The 21536-nt window shown below is 32.9% G+C and overlaps 1 protein-coding gene and 2 pseudogenes across 1 annotated transcript; 2 read left to right on the forward strand and 1 right to left on the reverse strand.

The window, feature by feature from the left end:
• Positions 1-353: 353 nt before the first annotated feature.
• Positions 354-8778, reverse strand: LOC128158986 (uncharacterized). Its single transcript, XM_052822009.1, has 7 exons — positions 8569-8778; positions 7784-7865; positions 7442-7608; positions 4636-7014; positions 4504-4533; positions 1047-1250; positions 354-741 (listed from the first exon to the last, which is right to left on the reverse strand). Exons 1-4 carry the CDS (start codon positions 8615-8617, stop codon positions 6896-6898), a joined length of 417 nt encoding a protein of 138 aa, XP_052677969.1. The 5' UTR covers positions 8618-8778; the 3' UTR covers positions 354-741; positions 1047-1250; positions 4504-4533; positions 4636-6895.
• Positions 8779-13800: 5022 nt separating this feature from the next.
• On the forward strand, positions 13801-17593 carry LOC128160004 (heat shock 70 kDa protein 12A-like; annotated as a pseudogene).
• Positions 17594-19589: 1996 nt separating this feature from the next.
• LOC128159181 (long-chain-fatty-acid--CoA ligase-like) lies at positions 19590-20936 on the forward strand (annotated as a pseudogene).
• The last annotated feature ends 600 nt before the right edge of the window (positions 20937-21536 follow it).

The following is a 21536-nucleotide window of genomic DNA, read 5'->3' on the forward strand; positions in this document are numbered from 1 at the left end:
TTAATGAAAAAAAGAACATACATAGCTGCAGAATTCCACAACATTAATTTACGTGAAACAAAGATTGATATACCCGGTATGTCAAAATGAAGAAAATTGCCTTTCAAATGTTTTCCCCCCCAAAAATTTAAGGATATGTCGATGACATTATAATATTCGACCTTTGACCTCAATATTTGGCCTTGGTTATTATAACGGCGGCTGACAAATACAAAATCTTCACACAAATGACCAAATACTATATATAACTACAGCCAAAAAGAAAAAGCATATTCGAATATAATTTTTTAAAAGTAACTTTTTTTTTTCATTTAGTAAATGTTAAGTGGATAACAAAACTCAACAAAACACTACAAACTTAACGTAAAAACTTTATATACATGTATTACACAACGGATAACTCAAAAGATTGCACACTTGTAAGTAAACTGATAGATGTAATAGTTATATATACATATGACAACAGCAAAACAGCAATTTATTTATCTAAGGATTCAATTTCTTGATATTATAACCAATTTTTGACAATTAGATGCATATGATAGATTCAGGGAAGATGGCACGTATAAATTAGCAATATTAGCCACTCTGGATGGTTTTCTGTGAAAGGAAATTTGTCCCAGGGAGAAAGCGGGATGGTTCCTGGGTTTGAACACACCAATACAGGCGACGGACATCTAGGTCCCCTGTAGTCACACTGGGAACCCAGTCACATTGAGCTAGGGGTAGGAAGATATGAATCTGAATAAAAGAAAAAAATTGCAAAATTTGAATGATGAACCTGGGTTTTTTTATATTTCTTGATACCTAAAGCTTAACCTGATTACTCGCCTCCAGCAAATCATATTTCCCTAATTTTTATATTTTGTTTGTTTTTGGTTCTTACTTCACGATAAACAATACCTGAATGAGTTGACTATTGATTAACTTCTTAAACATACGCTTTTGCAATGTGTTTATAATGACAAAGAGTAATTCAAAAATCGATTGGCAAATGTATATTCCAAACGTTTAATTAATGTCTGACAAACAAAACAAATACATACATACTCGGATTACCGCCGTGGCCATCAGACAAGTGAATGATGGACACGTGACCACTGGTCTGTCCCTTGGAGTAGTGGACCTTGGTGACTGGTCTAACACTAATTGCACGTGACCGTTTAAGGTTTGCTTTGATGACATACACGACCAGGATACCTATCACTAGGACAGCTGTGACCCCGACCACTATGGCCCCGATCCTAGGGCTGTGGAAGAGAATGACATCAAATCGTATTATATGTATTGCAGTAATAAAGTTAAATATCAAAGGAACGTCTTTTAACCCCAAAGAACCCCAAACATACATTAATGATAGACACTGATAACAACATGAGTCTCATTTGGATTCAAGGGGCACCCCTAGGAACAGCAATGATACCCCCAAGGAACCCATAGGATACCTCAATGATAGAAAGTGATAACTAATTATACCCCAGGGGTCTCATTTAAATCCAAGGGTCACTCCTAGGTACCCACAAGAAACTCCAAGGATACCCCAATAAAATAGAAATTAATACCCAATGATATCCCAGGGGTCTCATTGGAATACATGCAACGGTCACCCCTAGGTACCACATATATCATCATGTGTTATATTGCAAAAGAAAGCACGTTTAATAAATGAGAAATTATATTTATTGCTAATTATTACTGTATAGAACAATAAGTAACGGATGAAATGAAGGACACCATTGTTATGTATTATATGTAATGGAATAAGTTCTATTTCCCTTTGTAAATAGCAACTTGTTGAAAAACAATGTTGAGGAAGAAGTCTTTTCTTGTTTGCAACTTGTCAAATGTAACTTTGATTTCTTGTCCATGAATAATTGTGAAAGGAAATTAAAATAGTATATTTTTCTTTCTTATTTACTTTCATAAAACTTAGCATAGAAATAGTAATCAATGTTTAGAATCTAACAAGGACTAAATTTTGGCGGAGTATTGGCGTATGAAAATATGAATTGTTTCGCTATTCAGAATTACTGTAAATTAATGAGTCTAGCTGTTTTAGCATTTTAAAAACAATAATATTAATGTTGGATTTTAAACAAATGTATTCTAATCATATGATACTTGGATTTCAGAAACTGTTTTAAAAATAAGATTTTCCTATCAAATTACTTTTGAAAGCTTTTTAAAGCGCACATTCTATACATTGATTCGTGTGAAAAAAAATCACTAAAATCAATTTTCCTCTCTTATTAGGTGGTCAATATATTAGCTTTTCTGTCAATTTATATCTGTATATAAAGTCTTTATAATACCTAAAAATCAGAAATATCAGAAATATTTGAAGCATAAAATAATAATCAAAATATCTTAAAATTTTAAGAAAATTAGAGGAAATGCAGGCTCAGCAAAATCAATTTTAATTCCAGTATCTATTCCAATTTAGTAGTATAAGCTGATAGACATTTTGATTAGCTATCATTTCATTGAAGAATCTTCATATCTTGAACAGACGTCAACATAACTGCAAAGATCTAGCTTTATTTTTATCATCCTTTATTGAGATAAAAAGGTAGTGACCTTGACCTAACTAACCTTTATGCAAAAAGGAGGTCAAATTTGATTAAACTGATAGAATCATTTGGTTATACATGAATGATCTGTTTTACTGTTTAAAAATTTAATAAATTTCCTATCAGAAGAAGAATAACAAGAAAACTCTTTCCTTAACAAAACTTAAATTGTGACAAAAAGATGTGTAATGAAAAAAAAACGATGACATTGATTAATGATTTGCTGGGTTTTTGGTGTTTTTTTTTTTTTTGCTTTGCATTATTTTGTTTGTTTGTTTGTTTTTTGCTTCTGCAGTACAAAGATATAATTTAAATTAAAAATACGCGTTAAGAAGGAAATTACATATGAATTTATAAAAAGAAAACTCAGTTCAGAAGCATTGGCAGTTTTCTTGTTTTGTTTTTGTTTTTGATTGTTGTTGGGGGGGGGGGGGTTGAAAGGGGGGGGGTTGTCAGATTTCATTGTTCATGGACATAAAAGTTTTCAGTTTTTATCGCCAATTTAAATATTGATAGCATTTGCAACTATAGTGACATTTTCATGAATAATTGTTTTCCAGATTAACACAAAATACTCAATTCTAATAAAACATTTCGGGGTTCTAGGATATAGTAAAACTCGGTTATAGCGAAGTCCCAGGGACCAATGGATTTACTTTGCTATATTCGGAAATCAATATATCCGTACAACGAATTCGTAATAATAACTTTTACGAATTCACTTTATACATATTTTCTTTCAATAGACTTCAGATTTTGCAAATTGAGGCTTAGATTAAAAATTTGAAACTTTTGATAAACGAATTGTTAATTGAAGAATTTAGGAAAATTTAAATTCATTCTAACTATTATGTTAAACGGTAATGCATTTTTCTTTAAAATTATGAATAATAAAAGGTTTTTAACTTCATCATTATTCACCTCTACGGGACTCTAAAGCAATATTCGCAAAGCAGTTTTATCCAAATTCGCTATAACCGTAAAATTTTGCAAAGTTTTGCTAAGAATTTATCCGGGGACTCAAAAAACTTCGCTATATCCGAGATTTCGCAATATTCGTGTCCGTATTTAACGACTTTTTCTATATATACTAGAATACATGAGTAATCCTTGTTTCCTTTTTTCAAAAATATGACTTTTATAAGATCAGAATTACTTACATACTTACACTGTTATGTAAAGAAAAACTGCAGATACATTTCATATCATTTTTTGAAACTCTTGTAAATAATATAAACATTTACTTACTCCACCATGGTTAAATGAAGCAATTTTAACTAAAGGGAAAACGGTAGTCACACTTAGTCCTCATGAGTGACAGAAAACCTACAAAAACAAATAACTAAAGATATGTTAGAATAGCACCTGGTTTTAAAATTTTGTTAAAACATGCACGTGCGGCTATATATATACATAGCAATTTTGTTACGATTCTTTTTTTTTTCTTCTGTGACATATCATATGGTTTTTCAATACACAGTAAATTTTTGAATAGCTTGATGTGTTAAGACAGCATACTTATATGTACATGTATCTTGTATTCCGAAATATCTGGCGTTTTCCTGTCTTTTTTAACGATTTCAATATTTTACTCGCTAAATCGTTTAAAAGGCCAGGAAAACGTCAGATATTTTGGACTTATGCCATTGACGTTGCAAAATGAGTAATTTATTTTGCGTAAATCTATCTACGCGCGATGTTTGTTTTATGTTTTAATCAATATTTTTTTAATTAAATTGAAGTACAATTTGTATGTTCAAAATATAATTCTCAGATTGATAAAAGACCATCAAGTATATTCTCTGTATTTGTACTTCTAGCACATATACACCATTTACACACCAACATTTTTTTTTTGCCAGAAACAGGCCTGTTGGAGGAAAAAAAAAACATGAAGCAAGATTAAAATGAATAGAATATATAAAATACTTACTGTATTGCGACTAAAAAAATCGACAGCCTCCTGTATTAAGTAAATATCAGTATTATGCAATGAGTGAATAATCTTCCGTCAACGGCGTTAATAATCAATGGGTTAATTAAAAAAACAATTCAGATAACAGACCTTCGGTTTGTGATGCGACAGACCCGTCCTCTTTGTTGAATTTTCCACGGTTCACCGATACAAGCATTAGTGACGGCCTACTCCATTTAAACTTTATATGATAACAATCTATCACAATAATTGTTTTAAACAAAATTAAACAGTCATCGTGATTTAAAACCACGAGAACCTCTCTATCAATGTGGACCGTGCATAATACAATGTAATTTATCAATTTGAAACTGTATATAAAGGCAATGACCTTATCCCTTTTTTTTCTAAAGTACTTATCAGATGTGTACGCAAAATTTTCTCGTAAACGAACCATATTAATTATTCTGTTCTGAAATATTTCATGTGCGGAGCCATTAAAAAAATCAGGGGTTCGGGTATATTCAAGTTTTCAGGTTTCAGTGGGGAGGGGTCCGAGACATATTTTCAGTAATTTTAGAAATTTGAATTTTCGGGGGGGGGGGGGGGGGGGGGGGGCTCTAGATCTGCGCATGCATTTAAGTCATCATAGGGTCATATTGTTATCGCGGAATAAATCTCTCAGATTTGAACGTTAGCTGGGAGCATGTGCGGTGATTATCTGTGTAAAATCATTTCAATCAAACTGTTTTCTCAACAGTTTTTTTAATATATCTGCCTTTATTTGGAAAAAAATCACCAAAATGTAACATTTTAAAAGATAGCAACAAAATGTGAACATACAATAATTATCATTCATATTTACTAGGTACTAGTTTGGATAAATAATTTGTCGTAGGGGAATTCAATGTTTGGTTTCAAATTATTTCTTTACGCTGTCCCACAAAATTACAAAATGTTCCTTTTCAAAAACGTATTTTATGATATGCTACTTCTTCTCATAATGTCGACACTCATATTTGCTTTTAATATATATCTATAATGAAACGCATATACATATATATTTTGGCATGTGAATTTAATGATAATTGATATCATAAGGCCCTACACATTTATTCATTGATTCTTTTTTTTTATGAAATGCTGCGAGATTGACGAAACACAATTCACCATATAAATGGCTGCCGTTGCAGCAGTACAGAAGATTAGCGATTAAGAAGCAGACAACAACTTTCTTCAAGTCCAGCCCCCAGCATTGTCAAATTTATGCAATTTACTTTCAAAGATTGGCGTTATTTGAGAACTAATTAAAGTGTAGTGATTCAAACATTTTTGTGATGTCGGGCTCTGGTACATTTTTCAGAAACTCAACCAACAAAAGAGGTGCAAGATCTACAATTAGACAAACAAGATCTACAATTAGACAAACAAGATCTACAATTAGACAAACAAGATCTACAATCAGACAAACAATATCTACAATTAGACAAACAAGATCTACAATTAGACAAACAAGATCTACAATTAGACAAACAAGTTGATAATCAACAGATACTAGTTTTTCAGGATGGTCGAACAGGACAAAGCAAAAGGCAAAACCATCCTCCTTTACAGGTGCGCACAGGACATTCAGGTAATCTAATTATAATGGAACGTTGCGAGCATCCAGTAAGGATATGCAAGTGTAACAGTTGGTTTTAGGCCAGTGAATATCAAACTTGGTGTAGTGGAAGTAGAACAGCAGTATATTGTAAATAGAAAACAAAGGTGTACTTTGCTCATTTAATATCAATAAACAATATATAGACTATAAAAAAAAATTAACATCAAGAAAAACTCAATAAATATATAAATAAAAAAACCCATGAAAATTATATGCAATTGCAATTTTGCATACTGAATGATTTTGTGGAGTGTTTTAACTAGGCATACTTATATAATTTGGTATAATGTAATAGCTTTTGTATGCAATAAATTGTCAGAACATTGTAGTACTTACATTTGCCCATATAAAATTTCACTACAGTCTATATATAGATCTGCTTACATGACCAGCATATGCTGTACATAATTTTATTCCTATCACTTACGTATAAGGAGAAGTGCTAAAATCCAAAGACGAAGGAAAAGGAACATCCTTACAAAGACACTTCACAAATGTAATGTAATTATACATTGTCTACGCATGCTCAGGTACTTTTGTTCCAAAACTATAAGGTAAAATGATGAAATATCATTTTTTTAAAATACGCTATTTCCAAGTTATAGTTAAGGTGAAATGATATGATTTTGAAATCCACTGTTTTAAACGCTATGTACAATATTCAATACGTGTTGATTGCAGTAAACAATTTATCTATTTCATTTGTCTGTGGACCGTTATCCCCTTTCACCCTCCACAGGAGAGTTATCAGTAGTGCCCGGGGGGATACGCAGGGTTTCCCCCGTGGTACATCGGTTGGTTGGGGTGAGGCATGTACCCTTCCATAGGCTGCGGGGGACCGTATCCTGGGTGTGGGGGTGGAGGAACTACAACACAGAATGGGAAAAATATCAAACTATATATTGTCCATTAGTCCAGTTGATCAGTTACCGGTAAATATTAACATCACCCAGCACAAAACTACTTAATTCAAATAGGGCTGCATTTTATTAAGATTTATTTTGGTGCCAAAACATATGCTGATATAATACTTTGTGTGTAACTTACACATAAATTATGATTAAATCAGATTAAATCAAATAGTCAAATTAATATTTAGCTTCATAATGGAAAATATAGCAAGCCAATATTCTTTACAGGACATTTGCTGATTAAAATCAGTTGTTGTAATACTTACCGTATCAGAACAGCTGATTTTAATCAGATCGCTTCAATCAAAGCCTTCGTACTGTTTGTTCCACACAAAATAAGCAATTCCATTTTCCAAAATAGATAATGTGACGGAATACTCACCGTGTATGTTTGTGTTGATATTTGTGTTGACTGTACTGATGTGAGCGCCCCCTGACGAGATGGGCGTCACCACTGACTGTCTATGCTTGGCCCTGACCACGACACTGACCACCACTATGATAATTACTAAGGCAATCGACCCCGCTACAATTCCTCCCACAGAGTCGCTGCAAGAGGTTAAAAAAAGTGATTCAAAAATGTAAATCAAAGTGTCGCACAAAATGAAAACCCAACTTGCGGTAAATATATGTACCTTACTAAAGCTCGACATCATCGCTATTTATTTTTTTTTCTGACAAACTACTTTATGATAAATATCAATAAGTTTTTATGAGTACCTACCTCTCCATATAATAGTAGCAGTAGTATTTCCTGTAGTAATATCTGTAGTAGCAGTATGTCTCTGCACCAATAAACTGCAGTACTGAATAATAATATATTAATATATAATAATACAATAAAATGCTTGCTTTGGTGATTCATGCAGGATATGAAGATACAGACAAGGCGGAAAAATGCACAGCCCGTGTTATTATTGATATACATCAGTGCTTTACATAAAAGAAATAGCCAAGTCGTCTTATATGGGAATTTTAGTTTTCTTTAGGTTGCTGAAGGTTTCTACTATATTGATGATTGACTAATTGACTGATTGTAGTTAGAACTGGATTGTTTAGGTTTCTGTCCTGTCAGCTTCGATTGTGTAATAAATGACAATTGGTTCTCTTAAGAAATAGAGAAAATACTCAGTAGATGTTAATATCGCTGTATCATGATATCCTATTGATAATAGATATTATCAGGACATTCTAGATATTTAATGATTTTGTTTGTATAATTGATAATTCCTTTGTGATCTGGCTAAATGCAACATAGCTTGACATTTTTATTTTACATGGTACGCATAATTACAAAATTTTCAGCATGATAGATAGCTTTTATACGGTAAAATGTGTATGCATATCCACATTATAAATTTAGAATGTGATAATCATTCTTTAAAAATATTCCAGACAAAACTATTTTCATACCTAAAATTTTGCCTGTTTCACAATCAAAAGTAAAGGCACATGTGCAAAATTTACTAGGTATTATGAAAATTAATATTATTCAGCCATTTTACTCACAACAGGAAAATAGAAGAGCAACAAATCCAGCTTCACAAAAGGTAGCCATTTTGCCGTTATTCGTAACTGGGTTTGTGTCCCAAATATTAAAATGATTAAAACTTCAATGTTAATACTATAGATGTTCAAACAAGAACAAATACGAACGGACTTTAAATTGTCAGACAAAACGTGTGACGTATCACAATCTTTACACACCGCCGGATGTATACTGTGTAAAACAATGAATGGTCCTATGGTTAATAATCAGGTTGTTTTAAAAGCTTTAGAATATTACTTAAAAACATCTGTAAAAAAAAAACAAAGCCCAAACAAAAATGGCACATAGACTACCTTAAATTATTTATTACTTCCAAATGCAAAAAATCTCACATTTTGTTTAAACAAGACATTAAAACTACAAAAATAATACAAAATAGATATATAAGATGTGTTTGAAATCTCTCAAGACCGGGGTATAACTCAGCAATAAGTAATCATTCTTTGAGCATATGAGGCGTTCAAAAATGGTCAGAGCTGATCAAATATTAATTATATGAACCCCGGAGGGCTTTATGATATATTCGATCATGCCCCAACGTATTTGACCACCTCATTCATTCATTCATTCAATCTTTATTTCCCCCTTGCGGAGATTTCATGTTGTAAATTACAATATATAAAGAAGAACAGTCAATCGTACAAAAATAGGAAATAATTGTGAAGACAACGTATATACATATATAGTAAGGAAAATATTTATAAATTGTTACATTTGCTCTAAGAATAATAGAGCTCTATTGTAGCATGCTGATGCACTACATACAAATTTTGCGCAACTGCAGATAAATTTTTTTTTGTTTTCTTTATCTAATAATGTTGTGGGTTCAAATCCCCCGAGCAAAATATAGTATAAAACTTCATCTCTTAGCTGTGAAAGCTCTACATATAAATGGACATCAAAATTATTGATTAAACTGTTGTAAAACGAATCCCTAACAAAAGCTGTGGATGGACACCCCAATACAGCATGCTGAAATTGGTTGCTGTAAGTGCATTGACATATTCTGCAGTTTTGGTCTATATACACGGGTGGAATGGTCCAGAGTTTCGACAGTAATCTAATAAATAATTTCATCAAATGAAAATTCAAATTTCCAGAGTCTGATAGGAGAGACTGTATTGTGACAAACTTTAAACATTCGGAAGTCTGGATCATTTTCCGTGCGATTTCTCCATTCCTCAGTATGGTGATTATGAATCAATCGACTTTTTAACTATAATTTTCCAATCCTTTTTTCAGGGAATTTGCCAGCTTCGAGAAATAAATGTAAATATTGAAGTAAATTATATTTGGCTAGAATTTCGTAAATATCCTTTAGAAATCCGGAAAATGGTTTGATGCCGTCCTGTAAAAGGTCACATAATCTAAGTAAGAAAATATTTTTCGTCAGACAGTTAATATCAAGCTTGCACAGTTTTCCAAAAAGGCTAATTTTCTTTTATCTATTTCCGAAACGATGGGATGTAGCCCAAGCATACTCTCACACATGTCTGACCTTGTTGAGTTTTTTAGACCTTGGATGTCTTTTATACCGAATAGGGCCACATAAAAAAATATTTTAATCTCGTAATTACGAGAAAAGATTTCTTTATTACGAGTTAATTATCTCGTTATTACGAGAAAAGATCTCGTTATTACGAGTTAGTTATCTCGTAATTACGAGAAAAGATCTCGTAATTACGAGAAAAGATCTCGTTATTACGAGATAATTTTCTCGTTATTACGAGAAAAGATCTCGTTATTACGAGATAATTTTCTCGTTATTACGAGTTAATTTTCTCGTTATTACGAGAAAAGATCTCGTTATTACCAGAAAAGATCTATATAAAATGGTGCGTTTCTGAAAAAGAATTCGACTTGATCACACTTTAAGTCTATCTTTTTCATTCTAGAAACGTTGATTCAATTTTGATCAATATTTAAAAATACCAACGATCATTATTCATAAATTTTTACATATCAAAATGATTGGATTTGACATCTGGTATTAATAAAAGGAAAGAACTTTATGTAATTTTTCTATTCAACTTATATATATATTACAATCCCACTCCGAAGTAAATACCAGGTAGTCCTATAGTCGTAAAAACACAGTTTTATTAGTTACAGATCACTTTAATGACTATATAATTTCAGTCATGGATATGGATACACAGGATTTACCCGAATTTGTGTTTTATATGTTCACACACAACCTACATGTATATTGAAAATAATTGATTTTATATAAACATTTTGGAGTCTGAAAAAAAACCACGTATCCTTCTTAATTATTGACATATAGTTCAATGAATTTTTTAATCAATTTGCTTTGCTAATTCTTCTGAAATTTCTTTAAACCTGCTTGGTCCGATATTATATCAAATTATGCGTTTTAAACGATGATCACATGTGCTAAGTAAGTGTATATTAATAGACATTGCAGAGGTTCATACACTTTATATAAAAAGAATAGAATAATGAAACGCGCCATTTCAAAAACAGATCTTTTCTCGTAATTACGAGATAATTAACTCGTAATAACGAGATCTTTTCTCGTAATAACGAGATCTTTTCTCGTAATTACGAGATCTTTTCTCGTAATTACGAGATAAATAACTCATAATAACGAGATCTTTTCTCGTAATTACGAGATCTTTTCTCGTTATTACGAGATAATTAACTCGTAATAACGAGATAATTAACTCGTAATTACGAGATCTTTTCTCGTAATTACGAGATCTTTTCTCGTAATAACGAGATAATTAACTCGTAATAACGAGATCTTTTCTCGTAATTACGAGATAAAAATATTTTTTAAGTGGCCCTATTCGTCTTTCGTACTTTTATCACGAAATGTTGAAATTTATTTAAAACTTGTAAATCTGTTTGCTTTAAATTGTTCCACAGTTCACATCCATACAATACAGTAGGTAATACTATTTTTTGGTAGAGTCCAACAAGAGTTAGAGGGTTTGTATTATGAGACAGGTCGTTCCGTATTGCGAAGTATGCTTTCCTGCCTTTGTTACAGCTTTCCGTTGTTCGCTCACCAGCTGACTTGAATTGAGAGTGTGGGATAATACTTAATGCTTGTAGCTATCGTTAATTGAGATGTCCCCCTCTCCTAATTTCCAGGCATGCTGCGTTGGGGGCCTTCCCTTACCAAACCTAACGACGCTAGATTTTTGCGCATTAAAGGAAAAGCGCCATAAACATGAATATCTATATGCAACGTTTAGCATCTTTTGTAAGCCCGTCGGACTTAAACTTAAACATGCAATATCGTCGGCTAATGCTGGGTTTGTTGATTTTACATTGTACACACCAAAGTTACTGCTGACATTTTCTAAACAATTCAATAAATCATTGATAAACACACAATATAAAAATCCAGACAATACACCTCCTTGACGAACACCTTGTCTAATTTTAAACCATTCAGAAATTGTGCCATTCACAGCTACTGTGCTTTCATTATTGATATGACAATCGTCTATTATTTTCCAGATCTTGCCCTTTAATCCCAATTTGTGAAGTTTACACATGAGCGCTTTTCTCCAAACTGTGTCATAAGCTTTTTTACAATCTAAAAATGCCACATATACAGAACTACCGTGGCCATTGTAATGACATATAGTCTCTTGTAAATTAAAACCTGCGGTAATGCAACTCAAATCCTTCTGAAACCCTTGCTGCTGGGGGTTTGGGGACCTAATTTTGCTAGTTACTTCGTCCGAAATTCTATTGTGCAGTATTTTTTCAAAAACCTTTAACAGACACGACAACAATGATACTGGTCGGTAGCTATCTGGGGAGTTTTTTGTTTTATTGTCTCCTTTATATATTGGGACAACAATACCTTTTTTCCACTCACTGGGTATCGCCCCGCATTTGATAATCCCATTTTGCATAAGTAAAAGATTACTTTATTGCCCCCGTATTTTAGATGCTCTGCTTGAATACCATCAATTCCCGGCGCTTTACGCAGTTTAAGGGTTTTAACGGCTTGGTCTACTTCCGATACGGAAACGTCGTATTCGAGACGTTTGTCACATTGGTTATAAGATTTAACGTCATCATATAATTTATTTATGTTCAGAAAATTTTCTTCGTCATGGATACTATTGTTTTAAGGGGTATATACATTTTCAAAGTACGTTCCAAATAAATCGGACACACTTTGGGGGGTATTTTCAGTTATACCACCGTACCGAACTTCCGGATACACCCTGCTTTTGCGGGGTCGTTGTTTGCTAATCAGTTTCCAAAACAGTCGAGTGTCTCAGCCGGCTGCGTTATCTATGTCGGTATATTGATATACTGCTCCAATGCTAGTGACTGGCATTTACGAAAACGACTTTTAGCACGCTTATAGTTAAAGTACGATGTGTGATGCATCCCGCGGGGTCTCCCTTCCCTAACCCAAATGCCCCTCATTCTCCGTTCTTGGGCATGAGCTTCCTTGACCTCCCCTGTCCAGTAGGGCTTACAGTGGGGGTTAAATTTAGACCTGGGAACGACAGTATTCGCACTTGCTGTTATACATTTAACGAATGCCATACAAAATTCGTTAATTTCGGGGTGGGTCTATATTGTATTGGACAATAAATTACAAAATGAATTCCTACGTATACTTTGAAAATTGTTCGTGTGGTGATTAGTAGTCATTACATACTAGAAGATCTGAATAATGATGTCCTGCAAAACCATGCAAAGATTTGTTGTCTTTTTAAACTTATCATGCAACAATGGTTAAGCTTTTTAAAAAAGGTTATTTAGGTTTACACTATCCATTGTCTTTGTCTATGATAACACAAACGTATTTCTTTGTGAACAAGTAATCACAAAATTAAATTGTCACTTGACTAGGTAGAATGTGGACACAACAGACGGACTAATTTTTGCTAATTATGATTTCCATTAGCTAAAGTGCAGAATGAGTTTTCAACCCAGGAAATTTATTTCATTCTGTAATTTAAGGACCATTTTTTTTTATTCAAAAGCGCTCACCAACAGCACAATCATTAAGTAACAGAATTTGAAACTTCATTGGTATCTTTCTTAATAAATTCTCCTGTTTCAGAACAAATAAACGATTGATGCTGACTCTGTTAAATTATTTCTATGATTTCTATAAGAGAAAACAACAGTTACACATTAAAGTATCGAAAAAAGGTAAGTGAATATACATTGTGCAATTAACATACTGTTTATGGTATCTGCGCACTGTTGAAAAATAAAACAAGTTTTGGTTTGAATATAACTTCCTAGTAACTAAACAAGTAAACAACACGTATTTTTATTGATGTCGTTTCGCAAGGTTATTTGATTATTGTAAAAGCAAAAGTACCCCTGGATTCCTGTAGCTACAATTTCCAAATGCAAGTAATTTGTGTGTATAACGTTCTATTATATTTATGATCCACAAATGTTGATTTTGTTTAATCAAGCTTTACCTTTCGTTGTCTAATATTTTAACCGATCGATGGTAAAACACGGGGATCATGGATGACGCCAGACTCCAATATCAAAGAAACCACTATATACGAACGAAAAGGTAAATGCCAACTATGTAGAGAAATTGTTAGCTCACACACATGTATATTTGTACTACTTTTACTTTTGTTTCATTTAACATGTTTAAAGTGCAAAAAGATTTCAAACATCGAGATACGTAAATGTAAATATAAACTGCAAAATGCTTTCTATCTAGTTTCTTTTGAATATGAAGGTTGCTTTCTTGTAGAGTAAAATTTTTGGTTTGCCTTTCTTTTGATTTTAATAACAAATAATAAAAATTGGTTTAAATTGTTATATATTAATAGAAACAAGTTGGTGATAAATTATTTATTGGCAAATGAAGCTCAATCCTGCATAAAAGCAATAACAAAGAAAGCCCGTTTAATTAATGTGAAATAATAGTAAACTTTGTTTATATATGTATATTTTTATGAAGTAAATTATATCAAACAGTAATAAAGAGATTTAACACCTAAATATATGGTAAAAATGCTTATTAGGATCAAAGACACTTAATATTATAAACGCACCACATGTATATTGATGATATGATCATAACAGAAGTCTATTACAGATGAAAATATTCCGTCCAAAATTGAAGAAAACTACCTGATTGTGGCAGCGATAGATTTTGGAACAACGTTTTCCGGATACGCCTATTCTAGCAGGCATGCCTTTCAGATTGACCCTTTGAAAGTTACAATGAAATCATGGGTAGATCCTTCAAGTTCAATGATTTATAACAAGACCTCTACGTGCATTCTGTTCACAAAAGAAAAAGAATTCAGCGAATTTGGTTTTGATGCCGAGGCCAAATACTTGGATTTGTTGCTTGACGATGACAATACCGATGAGAGAGCCAAAGACTGGTACTTTTTCCGACGATTCAAAATAGCTCTTTATGAATTACAGGTAAAGGATTTTGTTCAAAGATGCTGATAATTCTAATTTGTAACAGAATAAGCAACGCATTTACTTTCTTTATTCAGTCAGGGGATCAGGAAGTTTTAATTGAAGACGAGACTGGAAAGTCATTGCCTGCTATGGTTGTGTTTACCGAATCCCTCAGATATCTAAAGCAGTCGGTTATTGATTGTGTCAGTAAACAACTAATTGGCATAGAACTGACAGACATTAAGTGGATCGTCACTGTACCTGCGATATGGTCAGATCCAGCAAAAGCATTCATGAGAAAAGCGGCGCTGGAGGTATTCGTCTGTTCTATGACATATTTGACAGATATATTCGATATTTGCCTCACACTTTATCATTTTCTAATGAAAAGTAAACAGCTTATGGGAAACATTACTATTAAAGTTAAATCGATTTAAAGGGCATTTTATAAATTTATTGCATCATTATACATCAGCATGATAATTCCATACAATGTGTTATTTAAAATTAGATTTTCATACTATCAGACAGGAATAGATTCTAAAATGTTGACAATAGTGTTGGAACCCGAATCGGCAGCTACATTTGTTAAACATCTACCTGTAGAGGAGTATATGGACAAGAAGGCGATGTGTTTAAAACATTTTCCTCTGGGTCAAAATACATCGTCGTAGATGCGGGAGGTTAGAATGCATTTACAAAACTTTGATGGGAAAAAATAAAAACAAACTCTCTTTCACAAAAATAACTAAGTGCATAGATTGATACAGATTCAATTTTGATTACTTGTTAGGTGGAACAGTAGATATAACAGCGCACGAGGTGAGAGAAGATGGTCACGTCGGCGAACTCATTAAGGCAACTGGGGGGAACTGGGGAAGCACAACGGTAGATGAAGAATACCTGGTCTTTCTAAAAAAGTTCATTGGTGAGACTGCCACAACATTAATCAACCTTAAGACACCAGAAGCATTCTTTAAAGCCTCCAGAGAGTTTGAAAAGGTCAAGCCCAAAATCAATCCCGAATCCGGCATAAAGGTTAGAGTGAGACTCCCTTATCATATCAGAGAAGCCTACAAGAAAGCTCATCCCGGCAAAAAGTTAAAGTTTGAGGAAAGCGTTTTAATGAAAAGAGAGAAAAAAATTGACATCTCATTCAATGGAGAACACGTGCGAATGAGTTCAAAAGATGCAAAGCAATTGTTTGCAGAATCCATAACAAAAATTATTGAGCATTTAAAAAATATTTTTCAACAAACAAACGGAAGAGATATCTCGACCATTATTCTTGTCGGCGGATATGCAGGGTCACTAGTGCTTACTGAGGTTATTGAATCAGCCTTTCCGGGGATGCGCCTTATAATACCCCATGAAGCGGCAAATTCTGTTCTTCACGGAGCTGTAATATTTGGTCATGATCCTTCTCTCATCAGACAGAGACGTAGCAAATACACTTATGGTATTGAGGTCTTTGAAATATTTGACCCGAGTAAACATGACGAAAAATATAAGTATGAGAAAAATGGAGAATTTCGCTGCGACAAAATTTTCAGTAAACTTTTAGAGGTTGATGAAATGGTAAATGTTGGGGAATATCAAAAAGAAAAAAGTTATATCTTGCATAGCTACGGAAGGAAGGGGAATTTTAAATTGTATGCGAGTTCTTCGAAAAACGTTGAACATGTTGACGACAATGGGTGTTTTTGTATTGGATATATTCTTTCCCCGGGTCATAAATTTATTCTCAAAGAATCCATAATTGTCAAAATGCGTTTTGGGGAAACAGAGATAGAGTTTAATGCACACCAGCCAAAAAGTCAGCAAACATCGGTTTATCACCTTGGATATTAATTTTTAAGGTTTCTGGTTCCTTTTTCCTAAACCCAATGCTTGCAATTGACACGAAATTTCACATAACTGTCATGTGCATATTTTTGTGACCTTGTTACTATTAACTTCTTCATGACAATTACAAAATATCATATATGAAATCAAAACCGAGCAAGAGGCATCATTTATTTGTTGGGAAGCTAGGTTGTAGATGTGAATGATTATATCTCATTCTGACAGATATGGATGTCATTAGTTGTTCCAATAACATGAATAATCCAATTGAATTCGTTATTATCAGCACATGTTCAATATTTACGATGTTTTTGTTCATATTTCCTGATTACATAATCTAAACACACCTATGAGATCTTAAACGTAATGAATTGTGTGTCAGAAGTGTCAATTTTCCTATTATATGTTGTGTACGCCAAAGCTTTGTGTTTGGAAAGTTTTAAATATGATTTACTTTATTCATAGAAATATCCTTAGAATTGACATTTTCAATATTCATATATAGTTTTAATTAGTATGTATATAGTCTGATTTTGAAACGATACACATATTGTTTCATAGAGTACCTCATACTTCAAATGTGATTGTGTGTAAGGTTTCTTTTTAATTGAGAATTCAGTGATTGATAAACAAGTAATTTTACCAAAAAAACTACTAGTATGTTATTATCTTATAAACACAAGTTTATATAAACTGAAGATATGTGTACAATTAAAGACTGCTTAAAAAAACACTTTTGAATGAAAGGTGATAATAGTTTTATTTACAGATAGTTAGACAAAAAGTTGTTAATATTTTGTTTATCATATTTACGCAGTCTGGTGTAAACATTGTACCTAAACGCGTGAAAATGATACAAAGTAGTCCAAGGAAGATTAACAGCACATCCTTAAATTACCTCTCGAACTTTCAGGTCTTGTGCAATATTTATTATAATAGTAGATCGAGCACGGATACTGGATGGAAGGTGTGGCTGTATTTTAAAACTAATTTAAATGTTGAGATTGTTTTGGAATAGTGTCGTTAACACATCCTTTGATTTCGTTATTGTATCTGGATGTTGTAACAATACTCACTCTCTCTTGTACCGCCAGGAGTCCACACAATGCACTTTTTACCACTACTAAACACGCCCGTGTTCGTAAGAAGGAGAAATGGAAAGGATTGCTCTTTATATTAACTCTCTCTGCACCAAATCCATTCTTTTTTGCGGATGAGAGTGTTTCCTCATTATTTATTGTTAATTAGTTTTGGATTTATTTATTGTTAATCAGTTTGGGATTTCTCCTATTTACTTCCGACACGTTTAAATCTCCGCAACCTTTACCCAAAATCTGTCAAGCATAGCTAATATCCCCCTGCAGATTTTAGAACTCTAAGCGGTATCAAATCTTCCAAGGTATCCGAACTTGCTATTTAAATCGTGGAGGCTTTAAGTTGCTTCTAGTAAAAACATCTGTTGGTACTAATAGTGCTTCTATCGAAGTTTCAAGAATTACAGAGACTTGTTTTCGTGGTTTGGACTAAAATATTCTATAATTAAATTTCAAGATCAATATTAAGAATTTATTTTGTCGAGAATGTAAATTCGTGGGGTAGAACTACCAAAAAATACCACTAAAATATTGCCACCACAAATTCTAATGATTCCCAAGAATTCTAATTTTATGACTGACATAAAAATTCATTGTAAAGATACTGGCACATGTTAATGTACCATTTAATGTACAATTTCACGGCAATTTATTTAAATTAATTATAGTAGAAACGTGTTCTTAATAACTCGAAGCATTAAAAATTCTTATTCCAGCAAACATTTGTCAATCATGCAAGCTTACAACGATGCATAAATTGAAGCCATCATTCATATAATATAAACTTTTAGAGTAATTATTCAAGCTGTGGTTTAGAATACAGATTCAGTTGCATATATCCGAATACTTGAGCATCCCTTTAGTTAAACAAATTAACTGAGGAAAAAAGATGTTATAAGCAAATTTATTAATGAAAAACTATTTTATATTAATCACTTTTCGTTCATAATGAAATTGGTTGAAAAGTAACACCCCACAAAAGGAGGAACACGTCACAAAACTAAGAAGTATAGACTAAAGGAAATGTTTAAAACAAGCATTTTATTTACAATATTACAAAGATTACATTTAATTGCACTTCAGAAAACAGCGAACGCAAAACTGATCAAAAAATTTATAAAAGTATAAGGTTTTCCAAAGGTCCGTGATTGCTCTGCTTTGAAAAATTATTTGAATACCACAGTCGACGGATTTTTCTGGGTTTTTTTTTCGATCTTGATATATTTTCCAAATTACGACAATTTCCCCGATATGACATTGAGTGCATGGCCGGTGTGACCGATTGGCAGAGGATGCTTACTCCTCTTTTTTTTCTAAGAGGTCCGTGTTCGCCACATCAACACATGTCATTTCAAACAAACGTTGTTTTACATTTACATTGCATTCAGTATAGTTATAGAACAAAGAGAGCTTGGCATTAAGTAGCGCGATTACTTCAAACAAAGAATGACTTACAGCTGATTAAGTTCCAACATTGTTTTGGGTATTCCATTCACAACTTTTCCCCATTTATTTCAGAATGAAGCAGATGAGACCCCCGATACAACAGCGTGCATTTTCATTGATAATTATAATGAAAGGTCTGTGCTAACATTCGTGGAATTTTTACAACAAGGCAACAACGTTTGCAAGAACACTAGTTCATGGGAGTAAAGAGAGGTGGCATCATCGGGCTCAGTTGGGAGAAATGTTCCAGAATGGCTTATTGCTGATTTGGATGTGCAGATAACGGGTGGCTGTTCACTGTGTTTGCCGTATCAACTAAAAGAAGAAATTTTAGTAGAACTTCTCGATGTAATCGCAACAGTTATATTTCTTATCATTGATTCAGGTGTGGGGGAACAGAAATATCGTATTATCCAAAACATACTTAAACACGATATTACATCTGATAAAGAAGATTCTGCGAAGGATTGCAACAGTTTGTACTATTCAATCTAAGAGAGTATTTTCTTTATCTTAAAAATGTTCAAAAATTATGTTTCCGGGAAAAAGAAGTTGATCTTCCGAGAATTGACCCAGAAGATATGGAAATTATTCTTCTGTCTTCGGGGTATTACCAACCTTCCAAAAGCAATTCCGCATTCACATCATACTTTGGTTGTAGTAGCTCATTGCACAATGAATGTTTACAAAATAAATAAAGATAAAGAGATATTATACAATGATAGACCTTTCTTTTGGAGTGCGGGGTAAGTTGTAGAGGTAGAATCTGAGTAACAACTGCATTATATTAGACTTCAATGGCTGAGGCAGCTCTAAGAACTTGTGAAAAAATAGCAAAAAGGAACGTAACACAGGAACATTTATGCTTGACATCATTATTAAAAGGATCATGTCATTAAAGATTCAAAGAATTTTTACAGGAGGTACGGTAGTTTACTTTTTAATTTTGGAAAGTATTGGCAAATTGTGTGATGAATATCAAGTTAATTACGGTTCTACTGAATTGGGACTTATTGCTTATAAATTTTACAGTATTGACCATAAGTCTGACGTAAAGCATGAGGCTCTAAGCTATCGACCAGTTCCTGGAGTAGAAATAAAAATCAACGATGACGACAAATACATTTAACCCGTGGGTCAGCGAGGGAAAATATGGGATCGGTCCCATAGAGGAAATATCCTGGATATTTGAATCAAAAAGTTCTATTAATATCTGAAGAATACTTTATAAAAAGCGGATGGTTTGTCAAAGGGATGGTGGTTATGTGAAGGAAAACAATGAATTGAATGTTGAAGGGCAGTGCAAAAAGATGTTTTAAGTTTTTAAACGAAAAATCTATCACGTTGAAATTAATAATGTTATTAAAGCAAAGAGCAACGTTATTGCAGCTATTGTGATGCCGATAAAAGAATTGGAAACAGGAGATTTGGTTCTTAAGAGAGAGAGTGTGTTGCTTGGAAACATGTATGTCCTGCATTTGATCTAAAGTTTACAAGAATTTCCACTGTTGATGCGGTTTCATCGATACTGGCAGGGGTTTTGATTTTTGAAAGCGTGTTTTTCATTAATATACTTTGACAAAAAATCTATACAACCTTTATGGTGTTTGTAATTCAAGTGAAACCCTTGTGGTGTTGGGTTTTGTAATTTAATTCTCGTCTTTTGATGAAAACTGTTTATTGGTAGTTTAGATAAAAGTATGCGTGAAATCCTTTCAGTTGATTTGAGAGGTGTTTTATTGTATATTTAGTTTTTTAATATATTGATGAAAAACGAATGTTAACTTGACGGTAGAATGAATATATGGTATGATTTTTAGAGAACGCAGTAATACTTTAAAGAGAACCCAACCATGTTTATTTTATTATTGGGGACCTATTATGTTCAATTAAAGTTTTAATGACAAAAAGGGTATGAGACATGTTGTGGCCGTAGGAGTATCTTTAGACGTTTACACCGGTACCATTACCTCGCTTAATTTTAACCCCCTTTTACTAAAATAGTTTCATAAATCTTATATAGAGTGATTCTTCATTGTATGGCTATTGATTTTAAATTCTTACTGTTATTGGTTTCAGATCTTATGATTTCCAATACTCAAATTAAAAATTGTTTAAAGTAGCATAACCTTACCTCAGATAAA

The sequence above is a fragment of the Crassostrea angulata genome, chromosome 8 (genome assembly GCF_025612915.1).
Source record: "Crassostrea angulata isolate pt1a10 chromosome 8, ASM2561291v2, whole genome shotgun sequence".
NCBI lineage: Eukaryota > Metazoa > Mollusca > Bivalvia > Ostreida > Ostreidae > Magallana > Magallana angulata.